Source organism: Mytilus trossulus, chromosome 6 (genome assembly GCF_036588685.1).
Source record: "Mytilus trossulus isolate FHL-02 chromosome 6, PNRI_Mtr1.1.1.hap1, whole genome shotgun sequence".
NCBI lineage: Eukaryota > Metazoa > Mollusca > Bivalvia > Mytilida > Mytilidae > Mytilus > Mytilus trossulus.
This window is the reverse complement of record NC_086378.1, coordinates 7,221,194-7,243,982: the sequence shown is the minus strand read 5'-3', so window position 1 is coordinate 7,243,982 and position 22,789 is coordinate 7,221,194. Positions and strand designations below refer to the sequence as shown.

Here is a 22,789-nt window from a genome sequence, read left to right as displayed (position 1 = left end):
GTAAGAAAACAAACTCTAACATTCATAGAAACCCCTAGTTGATAACAACTGCCATGTTCCTGACTTTGTACAGGACATTTTAAGAAAAAAAATTATGGGTTGAACCTGGTTTTATGGCTTGCCAAACCTCCCGCTTAAATTACAATGTTAAAAAATATATCACTCAAATGACAACACTATATGTCAGATTACAGTGCTAGTCAACGCAAAAATACTCATCAAAGAGTAACGCAAAAATAAATAATATAAAGTTTATTAGAAACATGTAGAACGCACATACAAGTGACATCACACTCCAATCTTATGCAAGCTTTTGTAAATAATATGCAGTTGAATAAAATAAAAGAGGTAGAAGACGGGATTGTAGCTACGAAAATTTGAACATATACTTGGTCATCTGTGATATACGGGTGTACCTTAATCAAAGCATGGAAACAAGTTAAAATGTTTGCACCTGTCCCAAGTCAGGAATCTGATGTACAGTAGTTGTCGTTTGTTTATGTAATATATACGTGTTTCCCGTTTTGTTTATATAGATTAGACCGTTGGTTTTCCCGTTTGAACGGTTTTACACTAGTAATTTTGGGGCCCTTTATAGCTTGTTGTTCGGTGTGAGCCAAGGCTCCGTGTTGAAGGCCGTACTTTAACCTATAATGGTTTACTTTTTAAATTGTTATTTGGATGGAGAGTTGTCTCATTAGCACTCACACCACATCTTGCTATATCTATCTAAAAAGCTTTTGGTTTTGCCATTTTATAAAAGACTCCGAAGGACAACAACTGTCATATTTCTCACTGTGTACAGGCAATTATCTATGACGAAAATTATGGATTAAAATGGCATTAAACTCTCTTTAAAATTCCATTATATTTACAAAGATTTATGAAAAAAAACCGGACATAATAGGAGAAAAAAATAAAGGTACATCATTCAACAATGTGTTATAACCTTAATCACTATAAAAACAAACAAATAGGTAAGAAAGAAACGCAAAAAGGCATATAGACCAAAATAAGATGTAAAGTGATCGATGTGAATTCTTTTGATTACCAGACCATCAATTGTAAATGGAACATCATTCAGACATCACCTATATATACACTAACCTTAAGACTTCTTGTTATTAATAGTCATGTAAAGTCTATTTTGAACTTTTCATGCATTATTAAACTCTGTACAATAAACCTATATATGTATATTATATAAGGTGTAACTGATGTATTTGAGTGCATTTCTGTTAAAAATAAACTTTTTTTTTTAAATTGTAATTTTTACTTAAAAAGCTATCGAATGTTCTATAACTTTTAATTATTTTTTTTAGATCATTTATCAGGTGTAGAGGTCCCCTAGCAATTCTTTGGAGTTATATTGATATGTCTAAATATTTATTCCAGTACCTGTACACTCATGTATGAAAAAAATAAAAACAGAACAGTTTTTGCCATTTTTTGTTTTGTTTAAACACAACCCGCGTTGGGGCAACATATTGACCTCCTCATAGATACAGTTTTCGTGGACGTTTTTCTGATATATCCTTCAAACCATATAGGCATCATATGGCTACTAATTATCCACCAATCGATATGTATACATTCTACATATAAAAGTAGTTTGCAAATTACTCACATCTTATCATTTCAAGCAATCTAGAAATTAAGGATGACATCCTACCTTTGACTACTATTCAATTGAATACCAGAAAATTTTAAACAAAACGAAAACAAAAACAAAATAACACAACTCTTTTTGTGTCTTGTTGTCTAGCTAATTGTTTTTCTATGTGGTGTTTTTTTGTACGTGCATTCCTTGTGTCTTTTTGTTCAGCCAATTTGTTTTCTATGTGGTGTTTTTTTGTACGTGCATTCCAATAATGCGATACAATAATTTCAATTATATATTTGTCTGTCTTATTCATTCCGTCTATGTTTCTTTATACATTTTGATTGACCTGTAAAACATAGTCGTTATTCTGTCATACTTATTTACCCTCGTTTTCCTATAAAGGATTCTTCCTCATTGGTATACGAACAGTATCTATAAGTATTGCTTTGTGTATAGTATAAAACTATTGGCAGGAAATATTGGAACGACCAACCTCATAATAAGAATTAAAACAGTTTAAACAACAAATTTCATTTGTAGTTTGCGATATTTTATGTATAAAAAATAACAAATTTTTCTACATAAATAAATATATATATATCAGTATAAATCTTTAAACAGGTCACACCGGGTGTAGTAAACTTTTTTGATTAACAAAGACATGTATGTACAGCCGGATTATCTGATAAACATAGAAAACAAGACTAATAATTTAATTATTCTGAAATCTTTTGCTTCTGAAGATTTTTACATGTATGATGTTTCAAGATACATATTAGTGCATGTTATATTTCTCATTTTCTTTTTCCTTCAAACTTAATTATTTATCAGTACAATTAGAATGAATACAAAGAAATTTTAATGTTACATTCACTAGTTGAATTCAATTAATTGGTATTGCTTTTGAATAAACAACAGCAACATAATAAGGTTGGTAATAAATATATACTAGACGGGATTTTCGAGTCACTAAAACAATATTAAATTTTCCACATTTTTACGTTTCATATTGATATTAGTTGATATTTTTATAAAAAAACATCTAATGTTTTCGAAACGGTAAGGGTCTTCTTCTAAAATGAAGAATTTTGCCCCTACATTTCACAATTCAAATAATCCAATAACAAATTATTAGCATTTTTTCTCTCATTTACCACACGGTAATAACAAATTCCCATAAACTATCAGCTTGACATCTTTACGAAATACGAAACTTGCAAGCTCCAGTTTATGACCGGGTCAGATTTCCAAAAATGTATATCAACAATCAACAACAACAATAAAAACAACAAGTAAATAACAATGGATATTATAACAAAACAACATAACAGCATTAGCATTCTAAAAAAACTACATCAATAAAAATATCATTAGATGCAACCGTGAAATATTCAAAGCAACCATATCATAAGTATTCAAATGGTTTTGTAGTATTTGAAATGTAATATTTATAAATGTGCCTAAGCTAATCAGTACAAACTTGAACCGATGTATTTTAACAAATGATATATAATAGTACAAGATATAAATAATACAATAATGAAAGTTCATTAGAAGAATGAAGAATTCATATAATTCCCATACCATTACTATGTGTGTGTGTGTAACGTTTTAGCTGCCAAATCAAAATGTTTCCTATTTGAATACTAGTATGTGTGTGATTTTTTTCTCTGTACAATATCACATTCCGCCAAATAAGTGTTTGCAACGAGATAAAGGAAATACGAGTATATGTTGGTATACAAAATTCAGTAATCAAAGATCCAACTAAGGGAGAATAATTTTAACAAATTCAACAAAACTTCATATAGATCATGAGTAAACAAAGATACAGAATATCTGTTCCCCTTCTCGCATATTGAAAAAAATATATTAAAGTGTTAAAGAGCTAAATAAATAGCGACAACTGATAGTATATCTGGATAAAAGATTAAATACGAAGAACTATGCAATTGTAAGTTGTTGTCAAGTTCAACATACAAAATGAAAAGGGCTATTATATTTGCTAAGCACAATTTCAGGTTTGTTTTAATTTCTTCCCAAAGACTGAGACTATTTTTTTTAGTATTGTATTTAACACGAACTAAGAATTCGTATGCTGATGTCCGAGTATCTAAATTCCAGATACAAACATACAAATTAACATGAGAACTAACCATTCCTATGCCAAGTAAGCTATCAAAGTAGGCAGCTACGTCAATGCAGACGGAATACATACATTTTGGTTAAGCTACATGATATGTGGATAAGTCCTAACTAGAATAACTTGATTGTCTGGGTTTAAGGCACAAATTCACCGGCTCTTTTGGTGTAGGAAACAGAAGCCGTGTTGTCTTAATTTCTTTTTCCCCATTTGGCAAAGAAACTTCAAAATTTTGTATAATCTACAATGAAATAAAACATATTAAATGTAACAAAGAATGGAAAAAAAATGTGTATGTTATGTGTGAGATGCATTCCACAGTTAGTTTTCGACAGAGTGTATAATGCCATCAGATTTCTTGTAGTTTAAAGGATGACAGGTACTTCAATATTAATTTTACTCCAAACATTTTCAATATCATCAACTTTTAAAATCAATAAATAGATATGTATATATTGAAGATTGTGTTGGTGGGTGTACAGTTACTATATAACGCAATTTAATAATAAAAATAATAAAATTCTAAGGTATCATGATCAGAAATTGTAAAAAAAAACTCATGGTTAAAAAATAAATAAAAAATATTCTAAGGCATCAGAAATTTCAAAAGATATTTATTTATTATACAAATGAATAAATGTATGCACATAATTTTTCCTTCATAGGCGATTTGATTTTGAACTTTATTCATCAAATTTTAGTTTCCTTTCCCCTGAATGGTATTCAGATTGGAATTTCAATTGAGACCAGAAATTCTTTGTTTACTATCGTAAATGAATTTGTTTTGTATTTGAATCTAGAAAATGTTTTCAATTGTTTAAAATTTATATAATATTTGCAAAATATAAAATTTGAGATGATACATAACCAAACTAATATTCATTGATTTTCATCATCAACACATGAATAATTCATAATGTAGACAAAGCTTTACTGATTTGTCGTTTTAATGTTAAGAATTGTAAACTTACTTTAGCCACAGAGAGCATCATGGCTGGTTTTGCCACCCTTACTCCTGCACAGCTTCTTACTCCAAATCCAAAAGGTTTTACAATAACATTAGGAAAGTTTTGGTATCCTTTATCAATAACATCTGTGTTGCCATCTCTCGTCCATCTTTCCGGAAGGAATTTTGTAGGATGTGGGAAAAAACGTTCATCTAAACTCATCATTTTATGATTGATATTGATATTAGTCTACAAATATAAACATGGTTATTTTTACTTGAGTAAATCTTTTTATGAACAAATAGAATCATATTTTGATATTGCTGAAAATAAATCAACGACATCAAAAGCAAAAAACCGACAAAAAACTCGGTATCATCATGAAATCTTTGTGTTTTATTACATACGATAATTTTAATAGAAATATAGAGATCAATTTATTTTTAAAATTATACCAGAAGATTACAAACATAATAAACAAAAAACAATAACAGTAACAAAAACAACAACAACGAAATCAAAACGATAGCAAACACTTACAACAACAACATTTGTCTATTTTCAAGGAACTTTAACATTTTTGTCAACTGAATGAACTGAACAAATATGTTAATGACATTTTGGTTGTTAAAATGCTATCCTTTTCAGACAGGTTAATATCTCTCATACTTTATTTTGAGATATTTGGACACTTGGTATTTTCAAATGTAATAAAAATATTGATGTTTTAATCTTCTAAAATAAAAACAGGAAACGTTTACAAATAAGGTCACGTGTATCGGTCTGTTGCTTATATTATAACAATTGTTAGTTTTAACTGCCCCCTGTGGGACCCTGATTGGAATAATTAAATATCTATTTTTTTTTATTTAAATAAATCCTACTTACCCCTTTGGGTATTCGGTATCCAGCAATGATAACGTCTGTTTCGGGTATCCTCAACATGCCAGGAAAAGGAGCGGTTATTCTAAAAGCAGCAAATTTTATTTCACACTTAATTACATTCAAGATTAAGATTTGGATAAAAGAAGAACTATAAAAGTACTGAACTCCAAGGAAAATTCAAAACGGAGAATCTCTAATCAAATTTCAAAACCAAAAGCTCAAACATATTTAACGAAGGGACAACAACTGTCGTATTTCTTTCTTTATTATTAAATTTTTATACAAGAATACAAAGATCATGAAACCTATCAGAACAGTCTCTTTATAATTTTTAAAACATTAATACCAATAAGCACTTAAGATGCTAGTGATACACAAATTCGATTCTATAAAATGGGATGACAATGACATATGTAATGTCCTATTGCCGTCGAAAGCGGAAATAAAGGCAACGGTAATATACCGCTAAACACATAAGCTATTAGAGGAAAACAACAAAAAAGCTGTATTCATTAGAAAAAATGCCAAGATAGCTACAGCACGATTTCCTTCTTTATAGTGCACTGTTTCTCACCAAGTTTAACTACTGAATCGTGTGTATTGCTTCATCAAAAATAATTGATTACTAATTGATTGTTTGTTGTTGGCTTTATGTCCAGTGACACACAGGTCATGCATATTCGGTTATAAAATTAACAATTAATTACTTTTGTACTGTACAAGAAGGCCGACTTCGATGACATACCATTAGTGATTCAGACTGCCTTGTAAAAAGGGTTAATTTCGAATTTGAAAGAAATTTAGTTTTCCAACATGCAACATAAACAAGCATTTGTTTTATTTCCACATCGAGTTCTTCTTTTCTTCTGCTTTATATATTTTTTACAGAGCTATAATCTATTTACATGAAGGTCACTTTTATTCCATGTAGGTCGGGAAAATGACTGATAAGAAAAAGAGTTCTGTTCTTAAGTTAACATGTATTTTTTAATACATATCTTATTACCTCTGAGATTCCTTTATACAAGCCTGAAGATAAGACATCTTTTGTAGAGCGTCAATGCCTATCACTGATTGGTCACCAGCTATCTGAGTAATTTCTTTATAGAGAGTATCTTGTTTGTCAGGATTAAGAGCTAGATCGCACAATATAAATGTAATTCCATTGCCTAGCTGAAATACAAATATAGAACATAACAGTTTTGGTAATTGTAAACAGCATTATTTAAACAGGATTACATGAATATGTTCTAGATTAGGTCGGAAATTCAAAACGGAAAGCTCCGAAATAAATAATCAAAGCGCTGTAAGCGCTGAAGGCAGTTAACCAAAAACCAAGGCAAATGTTACCATGAAAACTGAATATGGTTTAGGGGTGGGGATCTCAACGGTGTTCAAGTTCTCAAACAGGAAGGGGTAGGTTGACCCTAGGGACTTCCCCTAAATTTCATTTTATTTGTTATATTGTCCTATACATTAATGTATATGGTTTAGGGTGGGGATCTCATCTGTTTCCTAGTTCTCAAACAGGAGGGGGTAGGGTGACTCCAGGGACTCCCCCTTTATTTCATTCAATTAGCTATATTGGCCCAGACATTAATAATATATAATATAGGACTTCCCCTATATTTCATTTGCTTTGTTATATTGTCCCATTCATGGGTATATATGGTTTAGGGTTGAGGATTCTTGACCATTTCCAAGTTCTCAAACAGGAGGGTGTACCGTGACCACAGGGACTCCCCCTTTATTTCATCTGATTTGTTATATTGTCCCACACATGAATATATATGGTTTAGGGTTTGAGATCGGGACCGTTTTTAAATTCTAAAACAGGAGGGGTGGGGTGACCCCCAGCGACTCTCCCTATATTGCATTTTATTTTTAGTATTGTCACAAACATGAATACATATGGTTAAGGGGTGGGGATCTCAACCGTTTCCTAGTTCTCAAATAGCAGGGGTGGGTGACTCCAGGGACTCCTCCTATATTTTTTTGGATTTATTATATTGTCCTTAATTTGAATACCGGAATATGGTTTAGGGGTGGGCATCTCAACCGTTTCCAAGTTATCAAACAAGAGAGGGTAAAGTGGCTTAAGGACGCCACTTATATATCATATGATTTGCCTGCATTCGGGTATTATATAATATAATATAGTTGCATTATTTGTGAACATCAAGTAAGAAACTTCCAGCTACTTTAATTGACCCTACAAAATTGAGAAAAAATACCCCTTTAAAATTGCAGTAATTTGTTTACACTTTAATAGCATCTCACATGCATTATCATCAATTATCACTGATAAAGAAAATTTATACTGTGACCATGAACATATATATTGTTAGATATACTGTTCCCAGCTGTCACATTGTATTGGATTTTGACATTAAAATATGTCAAAAAGTATTAGCTTTGAGTGTCTGTATAAAATATTTTCTGCTGAACAATTTTCTTTCTTTAACATATAGCTTTTGCTTTTCAATTCTAGTGTTTATATTCATTCACTATGCATAGACGTATTTTGTCACCTGTCTGGATTTTTTTGTAATTGACCTGTCAACGTATATTTGTTCCACCTTACAGAAGTTCCAGTGGAAACTTTGTTATAAACAATGTCATAATACCTGTACCTGATGGAACAAATATTCTATACTCCGAATATTTATTCCGTTAGTAACATCTACTGTAAAATTGAGAATGGAAATGGGGAATGTGTCAAAGAGACAACAACCCGACCAAAATAAAAAAAACAACAGCAGAAGGTCACCAACAGGTCTTCAATGTAGCGAGAAATTCCCGCACCCGGAGGCGTCCTTCAGCTGGCCCCTAAACAAATATATACTAGTTCAGTGATAATGAACGCCATACTAATTTCCAAATTGTACACAAGAAACTAATATAAAAATAATACAAGACGAACAAAGGCCAGAGGCTCCTGACTTGGGACAGGCGCAAAAATGCGGCGGGGTTAAACATGTTTGTGAGATCTCAACCCTCCCCCTATACCTCTAACCAATGTAGAAAAATAAACGCATAACAATACGCACATTAAAATTCAGTTCAAGAGAAGTCCGAGTCTGATGTCAGAAGATGTAACCAAAGAAAATAAACAAAAAGACAATAATACATTAATAACAACAGACTACTAGCAGTTATCTGACATGCCAGCTCCAGACTTCAATTAAACTGACTCAAAGATTATGATTTCATCATGTGAACCTCAGGCACAATTCTTCCCGTTAAGGGTTAAGTATTATACCATCATAACATATATGAGAAGAACATAACCCGTGTCATGCCAACAACTGTTTTTAGAATAAATGTCTTTAGTTTCGACGCAAAGACCTTATCAGTGACTCAATATTAACGCCAAAATATGCAATCTTTAATGACTTGACAACAGTATCGTAATTATATCCCTTCTTAATCAGTCTATTTAAAGGTTTTGTAAGTTTCTGAGGTGATTTATTCATGCCTGTGGAAATAATATTCCAGAATATTTTTACCATTTGGAAATTATATTATGAAGGAACTTCTATTCCGTGACAGACCGCCAAACCCGGAATTACCCTCATCCGCTTCCGGAATCGGATCCGATATTGTAAAATTTTGTCTTCACGACAGCCATTTTATTTTGTTTACAATGTCGTTTTTGTCAATCAGATACGATTGTAGTCGAATTTAAACACTATTTGTCGGCGATTTATTGTATAAAGCTAGCGGTTGAACAAAATAAATATCGCTGTCATGAATTATAATGATGAAAATAAGTGTTTAGATCGTTTATTTGGAGACTGTTGTGAAAAGGTTTGCAAAGTTATTTCTTATTTTCTTTAAGTGAAAGGTGACTCCGTCGGGCGTAGCTAGAAACCAAGTCGAATTCCCGCGTGTAAAATTAAAAGGTCGCGGACCTCGGATCACCGCTAATTTGAAACCCTGCCTAGAAATTGAAAAGATATAAAAAAAATCGTCTTTTAATTTGAAATTGCCGCCAAAAGCATGAACAGTTGAACTTATTATATAATAGACTACTGAGTTTCCGTTGGTACGAGTTAACTTGCTTCCCTGACGAATTATAGTTATCCAGTACCATTGTAAACTCGTACCAACATCAACTCGTACCACTTTACAAAAACTCGTACCAATGCAAACTCGTACCACTGCTAACTCGTACCAACTTATTTAAATGGTGTTTAATGATGTACATATATATATGTATGTAATTTACTTTCACTCAATACCTCTCAAGTCTGTAAAATGTATATAATTTGAAAGTACAATGACAAATTTGAAGCTAATGTTCCCTGTCTGTTGGATAGAAAATACCGTGGCAGATTTGCTTTGTTGTCTCCTTTGACTTTTTTTAAACTTTTACTGATTATTATTGAATTTAATTTTTAATCATTCCAAATTAATTTTTCATGAATAAATCCTAGCACTTAATCAAAATGATTTCCAAAATGAAATTCTTACTTTTTATAAATAACAAGTTACAACGAACAACGTATTGATGACAAACAATATTCCTACGACTTTTGCAATTTGGGAAATCTTAACTACTTGTCTTTAGAGATTTTCGGCGATTAAATATTTCATACATTTGTTCTTTGACATCTTAGCCAAGAGCTCAGGAGATAATAAACTACACAAGGATTCCTAATGTGCTCTACTTCCTATGTGCAACTTCAAAACTTTTGGGAAAATCGACGATCATTTAAGGTTTTTCTGGTCATATTTTTTTTAATCCAGAATGTAAAGTATGAAAGAACAGTCCAATAAGTTATAAATAACATAGTAACCAGCTAGATGATAACAATGGCACGTATTTCAGCATTTATTGGGTAGGACACAAATCCAGGGTGCTCGCATAAGGCAGCTTAACTGCCTAAAAACATGTGAATATTGTTATTTTGATATGTGATTTTGTATTTTTGTCAATGTTAGGTGCATGTTAGAATGAAGATTTTACAGTACAAACTCCTTCAACCGCTTCAGTGTGAAGGCCACTTATCATTGTAAAGTAGAATGAAGATTTTACAATACTTACTCCTTCAACCGCTCCAGTGTGAAGGTCACTTATCATTGTAAAGTATAATGACGATTTTACAATACTTACTCCTTCAACCGCTCCAGTGTGAAGGTCACTTATCAGTGTAACAATTTCTTCAGCAGACAGTTTTCCATCTGATAACATTGCATAAATCAAATTATATTCATCTTGTAAGTAATCCATTAATGTGCCTTCATCTCTCATTGTATTAAGACGTAAGATTTGTTCTTCCATATTTTTCTTTAAGAATCTTCAAAAGAATAAAAAAACATCAATGGTCATATTTTGCATGTGTCATTACATAGCTTGCTATGAGGTAGGATTTTTGCATATTGCTGAAGACCGTACTATGACCTCTTCGTTATTTAGTCTTTGTTGGAGAGTTATCTCATTGTCAATCATATACCATCTTTTTTGTTTTTATAAAATACTTGCCTTTACATTAATTGATTAAAATGTTACAAATACTTCTTCAAAACAATCATTGTGATTTTGGAAAGATGCTCTAACATTAACGTCAGACTCATGCTCTAACATTAACGTCAGACTCATGCTCTAACATTAACGTCAGACTCATGCTCTAACATTAACGTCAGACTCATGCTCTAACATTAACGTCAGACTCATGCTCTAACATTAACGTCAGACTCATGCTCTAACATAAACGTCAGACTCATGCTCTAACATTAACGTCAGACTCATGCTCTAACATTAACGTCAGACTCAACATCGAATGTATTCTTGCTGGATCGTTTATTATTTTGTGAAACTTTATACCGACTTATTTTCCTCTTATAGTTGAAGCATTTCCCTCGGTTTTGGTTTGTGGCCCGGATTCGTTTTTTCTCAATCGATTGGTGACATTTTAACAGCGGTATTCTACTATTGCTTTTATTGAATCTTCATTTCATATCCAGAAAAATGTTTAGTTATAGTTAAAAGGTGGAACATAAAAAATATGTTTGGTTCATGCATATTTCCAAAAGAAAAATTTAAATAAGAGATCTTTTATATTTGTGATTCGAGATTGATTTAATATTTTAACTAAAAAGGTAAGGAACTGTTATACCGTATCTAAAATAAGTTATAAACACCAACTGAGTTGTAATTCTTTTTTTGATATTGTTTATTTTCTAATCGTAACTTATTATTATTACACAATATGGTAATAAAAATCAAATTCCAACATAAAAATCATGTGAAACAGAGGCGAAAATATAACAAAGGGACATTTTAACTTAAAAATCAAAAATAGTCAATGCCATGGCAAAATAAGCAAAACGACAAACAGACGAACTAAAGAACACAAAACACACAAATGAAAAATTAAGACTTAGGTCACGAAAAATACAAAAAAAAAACAACTTGGAGGATCTCAGATGCTCATGAAGGCTTGAATAGATTCAGGTTATAGATATAGGAATATGTGGTATGCGTGCCAATGAGACAACTCTCCCTCCAAGTCACAATTTATAAACCATTATAGGTCAAGGTACGGTCTTCAACACGGTGCTTAAGCTCAATCCAAAAAGCAAACTATAAAAACTCCAAAAATTAATAGTGTAAAACCATTAAAACTGGAAAAACAATAGTCTATTATATATAAAAATCGAAAAACGAGAAACACTTACGAACCACACAAACAGACAACGTCAACCACTGAACATCACATTTCTGACATAGGTGCAAGCAATTGCAGCGGGGCCTTTATGCATCATACAAAAGACACTTGTATTATAAGTCAATGTGATATAAACTTACTCTTGTAACTGTAAAAAGGTTTGCTCAAATTCTCTGTACGTTTTGGTTTTATAATATCGGTTTATATCAAATGGCATTAGATATGCTGTTTGTAATGTCTTCAAAATAGTGTTCAATAAACCTAACATTTCATCCTGGGAACTGTCATTTAAACAACCATATCTTTTGTTGAATGATGCTATACCAACGCCTACAAAATACAAAAATTCCACGTTAATTATTGTTTTTCTTTTAATAGTCTTACGAAAAATTCATACTGGTAATATAATGCATAAATGTACCTACCTATTACCATAAGTTTACAAGGTTTGAAAAGAAGACCCAATAAGAGAAAAAAACCTTGAGACGACGGAAAGAAAGTCTAGGTTGGTACATTGTAGCTTGAATGAAATTACAGAGCATAAGTGTTCTAAACTAAAAACAAACATCAACTTTGATACGATATCCAAAATGGGATAAACGTACCATAAAACGGGCGTTTAAACCTTTAATCTCTTAAAGCACGGAAGATGCATATCCATGTCTATACTGCGATCTTAGAGCGGTCATTTACACATTAGTTATACAGATCTGATGGAGTGCTTTTCAACTGATTTTTACACTCTTTTCTTTATGATGTGTTGTTTCTTCACTGTACTAGATAGAGGGAGGGTTAAGTGCTCAAAAGCATGTTTAACCTGCTATATTATTTTTGGCGCTGTCATTAACCAGGATCATTTAGTGTTGGTTGTCGTCTTTAATGCTTGTGTTTTCGTTTAATGGTAATCGTTAAAATAAAGCCTTTTTTTCATTTGGATGGTTCAAAATTTGGTTTCATATTTGGTGCTAGAATATTAAGAAAAAGTGAATAATGAGCTAAATAAATAAAAATTACAGGAATAAATGGCCTAAAAATAAAGAAATGAAGAACCTGCCATTCAGAACTTTCGACAGAAAGTCTGTTAAATGTGCTCACAAAAAAATCTTTGTTAACTTGAATAATAATTCTTTATTACGCACGATTTAATGTAAAACAAAACTCACATTCATATGCGTATTTCGAAATTTCCCGAACTGCATCATTAATTTGGAGTTCTGTTTTCAGATTGTCTATGAAATCATTAGCAACTCTTTCAAGTAGTGGAGTGAAATTCGCCATTGCTTTCGGCTTTAATAGATGTTCGTTTGAAGGCATTCTAAGCTTAGCCCAATCTTTACCACTCCTGGAACAAAATATTACAAATTTGATACTTGCAACATCAAAGATCAAACATATAAGTCTGATTATAGAAAAAGTATGTATGACACATTCACAAATTTTAAATGAAAATATGCAAACACGGGACAAAATTATAACGTCATCAAGCTTATTTTAGATCTATATAATATTGTACTATAATAGATTCTTTACCTTAACAAAGAAAAATGTTTCTGTTTATTTTTCAGAATCTTTACTAGATTATTCTAATATAAAATATATATGATATTTTATATATGTTTATTAGTTTGTGAATTTTGAAAAGGCTGCAAATACGGTTATCAAAGGGACCAGGATTTTTTCATACTTTTATACTTCGTACTTAACAAAACTTACATCTTACCTCATACCTAAGGACCGTGGTATGTCATTATATTTATAGAAAGCTTCTATCATACCAGGGAAGTGTCGATGGTTCTCCTTATATGGCAGTCGGAAAACCTGGTCTGCAATATCTGGATGGCATACGTTTAGAACATGCCTGTTACCAGCTCGTACTTTGAAAATGTCGCCATATTTCTCCCGAAAAGATATCATAACCTCGATAAAATCATCCAATATTTCATATTTTGCTGTAATAAAGTAACAAACAAGGTAACATACATATCAAAAGGAACTTTTTTTTATCATATGTGTATCTGTCAATTCATTTACCAAAACCAATACAAAATTAATATTTGATTACAGTTTATTGATGTTACACCCAGGTTAAAGGGGGAGGTTAGGCGCCCCACGAAATATGGTGAACCCCGCCACGTCTGTACGTGCAAATACTTTGACCAATAATGGTTGACTTTTACAAACTATGACTTGTATAGACAGTTGTCCTATAGGCACTCATACCACATCTTAAATATATCCCAAGTTATGAGCGTGTTATTCAGTGTTTGTGGTTAGTTTTTGTATCAACCTTGAGTACAAGTTAATTAAAAAAACAAATTAAGAAATTACATATTGGGGAATATTTTGAAAGCCGTTTAATTTTATTTATTATGTCACACACTTGTAAACTTTGAGTATGGTTGAAGTAAATTTTATTATCATTTCTATTTTTATCTGAAAAAATGAACCAATTAAAAATATATCTTTCTATATAGTACATTTTTAAACTTACTGAATGGTTTGAAATTCAAAGCCATGCCCAAATATGGTATATCATGTAGTCCAGTTGGTCCTGGAAGTTCACTGAAAGTTTTAACATTGCCGCCATCTGTTTGGGGGAAAGCCGCAGTGGTGGAAGCAATTGTAGATGTCCTTCTAAGTGATGACCGGAAGTGAGATTGCAAGGGTGTGATAATCTTCTGTACAGATTTCATACTACAATACAATAATGTCAACAAATAAAAAATGTGTGCATAACGATATCAACAAATAAAATGTGTGTTACTTGATTAAGAAAAAAAGAACATAAAAACGATAGCACAATTTTACCTGGTAACAAAGATTTTTTTTTTTTATTTCTTACTAGTTGTCACGAGATCCTTGTTTTCGAAAGTATACTGAGACATATACAAGTGAAAGGTTTAGCTAGCTATATAAACCAGGTTCAATCCAACATTTTCTATATAAGAAAATGCCTATACCAAGTCAGGAATATGACATTTGTTATCCATTCGATTGGTGTGTTTTTAAAAGCTTTTGATTTTGCCATTTGATTAGGGACTTGCCTTTTTTAAATATTCCTCGGCCTTCATTATTTTTTAACTTTATTCTTAGAAATGTCTCGTGATAAATTTAAGGAATATGATTTGATAGGATCCGATCAGACTGTTAATCAAATATGTCTTATGAAAATCCAACTGTATTAACTATCCATTAAAAAACATTCTGATTCTTTCGTCTTCTACAGTAAAGAAAACAAACCACAATCTAATTTTATTTAATTATAACACAATGGTTATTATACAAAGAATAATTATAATTCGTGTGATAATTCAAACGATAATAAAATCATAATAAAAAGTAGAGAAAATAAATACATGAAAGTTATCTACCATCAATTTGTTGATAAAATGAAGTTTTTGTGGTTTAGTATAAGGAATATGATATAACAATTGAAGTATTTTGTTGTAGTTTGATACGATTGAAGGATCTTTGCATATCCCTTTACCATTTTAGTACAAAAAGGCCACATAGTCATTGTGTAAAGTCATGGTTAAAAAGATTTCGAAGATGACGGAATTTTGAAAATTTGTGATAATTTTTTGCATGTCGTACATATGGATATATGCAGAATGATAAAGTCTTCTATGTGCTCCTCAAGTTGTATGACCAATGAATCAAATGACTTTTGATATGCTACTTGTTAAAAATTTGAACCTTTATTAAAAGCATGTATTAACGACATAATATTATAAACGATGAGGTGTTTTTTTACAACCACTGGGTTGATGCCACTGTTGGTGGAATTTTTGATCCTCAATTATCTCCAATTTCGTATTTTATTTAGCCATTAATTTTCTAATTACTTTATGCGTGCCTCACTGACTTCTTTTTGTATATAATGAACATTTCAGAAAGTACCGCTGCCTCTATCAAAATTTTAATTTTCAATACAACGTGTGAGTCAAATGATACATTCAAAGCTTAGGGAAGCAACTAGATATGTTATCGATACAATTTCAGAAGAAACACATTTCATACCATCACGAGACCATTTTTAGACATGTATTTTGATGTCTTTTACTATTAATATTAGGATCATTCGTGACTTCAGACATTTAAAAATCCACACACAGGACACGGAGCATTGGTATATAAGAATTTAGAAATACCCTGAAATAGATTTTGGACATATTTTAGTCACCAATAATAAATATAAAATAAGAAGACATGGTTAAAAACTTTGGGTCCATATACGGCCTTCAACAATAAGCATAACCCATACAGCAAAGTGCGCTATAAAAGAACCCGAAATTACAACTGTAAAATAATTCAAACGGAGGAGGCCTGCATTAATATGTAAAAAAAAAAAAAAAATACTATGCCCAACACATGGTGAATTAAACAAAGTAACTGAATAGAGAGTGTGTTTAATTTATTATCAGCTATCATGATAAAAAAAATGAATCTCAAAAATAAAAAATCTGAATCACAGAATGCATTGACTTTGATATAAATAGATGCTCCCAGCAGGGTTAAAACTTTTCCACTTGTAAAGGTAAGTATGTTCTCAAAATAAAATACGTGTAGGGTGTACATGTACTTGTACGACTGAATTTATTAAAATTGTTAAGATAAACATGTTATGAACATTTATTGAACAAAAGATACCCTAAAAAGAGCTGAAATAGAGCATGCAAAAATGGATTAAGTTGCATTTACAATTATGCACCTATACCACGCCATACATTTTTTAACCTTGGTAGGTGTTAAACATTTCTTTTGTAAACGTATAAACTGCGAAAAAAGACTTCAAATAAGACATTATCTTTACTTATATTGAAATTATCTTACTATACAGTTTTTAGTGGGTAAACATTTATGTCTTGATTTTAATTTTTTAATACCCAACCTTTGTATTTTTATTATCATTATTAGGTCTTTCCACTTTTCTGTGGAAAGACCTATTGTTTTTCTTCTGATTATTTTTTTTTTTTAATTTTTTTTCTTCCGCCTAATTTTGTTGTTGCGATAAACATTTGTTTCGCAATATGTCGCTTAGATATTTGGTATATGATATCGAACAGTTTATGCGCTTTTGAAATTGACCCTGCGTAAACGAATACTTTTCTTTGTAGGAGTTATCTCCCCAAACACTGTTTTCCTTGTTAGCGCATCTCCTTCGCAACCGTAAAAGATTATGACAAATTTATTTTACAAAATTGCTCGTTATATCCTTCGCATGATTTGTCCTATTTTGACCGAAGCGATATGACCGCTCCATATGAGAGTTATTTCCCGTTATGCATCTGACATAAGTGATATGAATTTCTATCTTATAAACCATAAGTGATACAGACCTAGGATCTTTTGATTTGAGGTCCTTGGTCCCAAAAAATGAAAATTAGGTCAAGGTCAGAGGTCAAGGTCATATTCTAATATTTGAATTTGGCTTTTTTTAACTTATATCCAAAGACTGTATAAGATATCAACAAATAATTTTTACTAAATTGTTAGTTACGACATGTCGGAAGATGTAAATTTTGATTGCAAGCGTACGTTGAATGTAAAAGGGAGTTTTCTCCCCTCTTGTATTTAAAAATACGCGTTTGGTGATATAACTCATTAACTAAATATAATTAAGACCTATGGTCTTTTGATTTGAGGTCCTTGGTTGATGACCTTGAAATTGATCTCAAGGTCATAGCTTAATTTGACGTTCTAGATTTTGACCTTTGCTTTTATTCTATATGTATACATAATAAAGATATACAACTTTTAGAAAAAGGTATCAAACCATTTAACCTTGAAAAAAATAACCGGAAGTGACCCTTTGTAAACCGGAAGTAGCTTTTTTTTGTACTTTATTAATATAAAAGTATATAGAACCAGATATTTTTGGAATCAGTGTCAAGTAAATATTCAAATATAATCGGAAGTAACATTTTTCAAACCGGAAGTAACAAATTATCTCCCTTATTTAAAAAAAATGTATGGAAACAATATATTTTTGGAATCAGCTTTCTAGGAGCTATCATTTGACGATTAAATAGACATTTTAAACTTAGTTTCACAACTTTTCATATCAAAATACATTGTTTTGATGGAAAGACCTTCAATTGTTCTCTGAACAATTGGTTTTTAATTATCACTATATTAATAATTTTTATGACAACCTTCATAAGAATAAATTGAATTTATAACCTCAATACATAAAAAAGAGGGGAAATCACATTAACGGTGCCAGTTTTATGCATTTACATTCAACATAAGAATAAGGCTATATCAAGTAAGTCTTTTGTATGAGAGCTTGAATAACAGCCAGCTATTGTATGACAAACTAAAGTCAGTACCTTGTAGTCTGTATAAGATATATGTAAGTCTGTCGTATGATAGGTTTAAAAACATGTCTTGCGATATGTTCTTAATCCAAGAGAATCGTAAAACGGACAATCATGTTCATAAAAGAAAAAATTGTCAAGCTTAGATGAATTTCGAGGTGTCTTTCCAATGATTCCAGATTACATTCCATTCGATCCCTGAACTTTCGTTAAAACAATTCTACAGGTCCTGCAATGGATTCTGATAACCAAATAAAGAAAACTTTTCTGTGATATTATTTTACTGCGTTTTATTTAGAAAGAGGAGACGTATTTATAGACATTGTTGACTGATAAATACACGTGTCATGTATCAAGCGTATTTCATTATAGTTTATTTCAATTTAAAAAGACAATTAAAACAATTCATCTTGTTACAATGATTGAATAGTACACTTAGTATGATTTATGTCGCATCAGCACAATAGGGCTTTATCGCGGCGATCGTACGGTTACGTGTTTGATATATACAAAAATAATAATGAGAAGATGTGGTATGATTGCCAATGAGACAAACAAATGACGCAGAAATTAACAACTAAGGGTCACCGTACGGCCTTCAACAATGAGTAAAAAGTTATTTGAAACAATAAAAAAATGATAGTTATCAATAAAACCGAAAACTGATAACATGGTTATTTTTAAAGCAAAGAAATGCAAGCGGCACAATTTTCATCACAAGAAAACTATAAAAATAAAATATTCAAAATATGAATGAAACAAAAATTAATAAGCATTACACTAGAATTGGAGGTGTCTACATACAGTGTTCTAAAATGCTAAAATATATGTTTTTATGAGTTCAATGTTTGCTGTTGGTAGGTATAACATAACTGAATTACATTGAATGTCACTGAATATCACAAATAGAAAGCAGGTGGAATATTTTTACAAAAGTTCTATCATTTTCCTTGTTTTGTTAAGATTAATTAATTAATTTTCTCTTTGAGTCTAGACATATAAAACAATAAGGTTATCTGGTCTGGTAAAATATTCTGGAAAATCAATGTATCCGACACTTTATACTAGGTTTTAAAAGTCGACAAAAGGTGTTGATATTAATTTGAACATTTAATTTTGATAACACTGTCTTTCTGTTTTAGTATTATAAAAAACAATCACCATCTCAGTATATATTCATGTCATTAATTGCAGAAAAAATACTAAATTATAATAAGAATTTTACATTCTTCCTTTAAAAAAATCAAAACCTGTTGAAAAAACAAACAAACAAAATGCCTTGTAAGGTTTTTTTGTTGTTTGAAGCTCATGATAGACTGAAAGCATTTAAGCAGAACTTATAATGATTATATAATACGTCCAATAAATGTCAACAATTCATTTGAAATACAAGTTGCATTTAAATATTTCTTTGGTTTAAAATTCAAGTCTTGAATTTAAATTCTAATAAAAGAATACATGACATTGGGAAATACATTTTACACCTTAGTGAATAGTGCATATATAAGTCAGGGTGATTTTCCGGGTACAAAACAATCGCCTGTTATTGTCTTTTTATTACAGAAGTGTTTTATTTGCGTTTTTTTGCATTCTTATAAAAAAATAATAAGAGATATATTTTGGTTATATGATGAAACACGTTTGTCCTGCCATTATAAAAAAAAACCAAATGATGAATTATGAATGATTTTTTTCTTCTTTCTTGATACTAACCTCAACTTTGAAAAAACTTTGAATTGCTAATATATACAAAACATTATTTAGATCAGTTAAGAAAAGCATATTGATAATTATTTCGGTAAGTTATCAAGTAATTTGAAAAAAAGGCATTGTACCGATTTGTTTTAGACTTATAAGTTTGACTGTCCCTTTGGTGTCTTTCGTCCCTCTTTTATAAGAATACAAACATGATCAGTTAAGAAATAACTCTCGACTTTTTCAGTAGCAATTTAGCATCCTACATCAATTTCTAAATTTAAAAAAAAATAATTTAAATTAAAACAATTTTTATAATTATTAACACTGTACCTGACAAGAGAAAATTAATAATATTCCTTTTCTTGTGAATAAATTTTGGAAAATAAAATATTATATAGTTAATCACTACATGTCGCTGTGAAGTCTGTTTCTGTCATACAAAATTAAAGAGCGTTTCCCTAAGATCTTCCAGTTACACAGCTGATCACAATATAAGCGTATTTATTTCCAATATTTAACAAATCATATATTTGTCTAAAAAAAGAGAAACAATTTCATACATCTAGAACTTGTAGACTGTTTGTTTACAAATAATAAACGCTTTTTATACTTAAGTTACGAAATTGGATAATAAAATACCTCCCATTAATTGACAGGTATATTCAAATTTATCTTTAAAATCAGACTTAACCATCGGCGTGGAAAATGTCATTTACCGGGACATGACCCAGCAGGGTGAACGACCTAAAATTAGCAGAAATCGATGCCTGACTTATTCTTTACTGATCAAGGGTTTCAAATCAAATATTCAATACAACAGAACTGTAAAATTGAGCTGTTTGGAATAAAATACAACAGGCTTAATCTAAAAATACAACGTGACCTACTAATAAATATATTGAAGTTTGCATTAGAAGGCTGTTGCTTAGTTTAACATTGAGATATCGGATATTGTAAGATGAGCTTTATTGCATGACAAATTAATGGTGCATCAGTTTAAAGGATGATCACAGCTAAGGTATCAATGTAGACTGAATAGGGACGGATGTGGTATGATTGTCAATTAGACAGACTAAAATACGAAGATGTCACCACACGGCCTTCGTATCGTTCGAGCAAAACACTTACTGAATAGATCTGAATAGTTTGAAAGCTACAAAAGGTCCTATTAATTGCAGACTTGAGTAGTGTTAATTCTTCATAGGTAGAAGAAGATGTGATGTGAGTGTACAACGAGACAACTCTCCATCCTCGTTTGTACTTTTATATCGTACGAGTAAGCCCTTACTGAATAGTAAGCTAGCAAAGGTTCTAATTGCAAACTTAAGTAGTGTTAATTCTTCATTCTTGTTTGTACCTTTCCAATTTATTTGTTAATGCTTTCTTAACTCTTTTACTTTATATTGATGTAATGAATTGAAAACATCAAATAAGTGAGTGTTTTCTCCTCTGGATCTAGCCGTTTTCCAGAATTTTTCTTTATGGGGCATGCTTGGAACCCTAGGTTGTTTAAGATCTATATAAATATGGAAGGAGCTGTTTCATAGATTGATGTCGAAAGTGACCTGTACATCTTTTTTCTTATGAAATTGACACTTTATAGTTTTGTGAAAAAAATGAATAGAAAATGAATACAAGTGATAATGCCAAATGCCGATATAGTATCTTATACTTAGCATAGTATATATATAGCATAGTATATATATAGCATTGTATACACAAATATCGCCACTATATTTTGACAATTTCATTTTTTATCTGACATACATCAACATTATCCAATTAAAATGTAGATGAGGATACCGCTAATTACAAATGTAGCAAATATTTAAGGAAGAGTAGATGCTCCATATATATACATGTGTCAGATATAACTTATCGTCTAGTTAGAAAAAAATCAATTATAATAATAAACTCTATATTATACTTCATGGGATAGTGAGAAACACAAGCAAACAAATAGTCCAAATAAATTCAATGAACAAGTTGATTGAGGAAGATATTTAAAATCGATATTAGTCTTGATTATCTTATTATCTGATTAAACCATCACATAATAATGATAACAAGATAGAGATGTTGTTTTTATAATCATAATTACGAAATATTACGCATTAATTTTACACTATGAACTTACTTTTTTCGTGAATGAAGCGTCCAACATTCCTAGCGTGTTTTTGACAGGTCAGTTAGCCAGAATGACCAGGTTAACTCAATATATACATATGTTATAAATAGTTCTAAAAGTCCACTGGTCACTGAACTTTTTAAATGACCATGACCAAGTTGTGGGCGTTTAAAAGTCAGCATACAATTAAAGGAAATTCAATGTTCATTAAGGTACAGTGCAGGTAAAGGTGTCCGGTCTTGTTTGTTTCGTAATACCGTATAAAGCTCAAAAACATCTTTCTAAACTAAAACAGGTACTTTGCTGCTGATGGTACAATCTAAAATGAAACTGATACTTTGCTAAAGATGGAACAAATTCAGTTTAAAACATTGAATTTGGAACAAGTAGT

At 30.9% G+C, this 22,789-nt stretch overlaps 1 protein-coding gene across 4 annotated transcripts; it reads right to left on the bottom strand.

Moving 5' to 3' along the window:
- Nucleotides 1-2,118: 2,118 nt before the first annotated feature.
- On the bottom strand, nt 2,119-22,452 carry LOC134720682 (1,25-dihydroxyvitamin D(3) 24-hydroxylase, mitochondrial-like). 4 transcript variants are annotated; one of them, XM_063583105.1, is made up of 10 exons: nt 22,408-22,452; nt 14,744-14,946; nt 13,973-14,201; nt 13,416-13,594; nt 12,393-12,582; nt 10,698-10,881; nt 6,585-6,751; nt 5,582-5,660; nt 4,718-4,942; nt 2,119-3,987 (listed from the first exon to the last, which is right to left on the bottom strand). In XM_063583105.1, exons 2-10 carry the CDS (start codon nt 14,943-14,945, stop codon nt 3,856-3,858), a joined length of 1,587 nt encoding a protein of 528 aa, XP_063439175.1. In that variant the 5' UTR covers nt 14,946; nt 22,408-22,452; the 3' UTR covers nt 2,119-3,855. The 4 variants fall into 4 exon arrangements, with proteins under 4 accessions (XP_063439175.1, XP_063439176.1, XP_063439174.1 ...); XM_063583106.1 differs by lacking the exon at nt 22,408-22,452 and adding an exon at nt 20,910-20,958; XM_063583104.1 differs by lacking the exon at nt 22,408-22,452 and adding an exon at nt 20,601-20,889.
- Nucleotides 22,453-22,789: the final 337 nt, after the last annotated feature.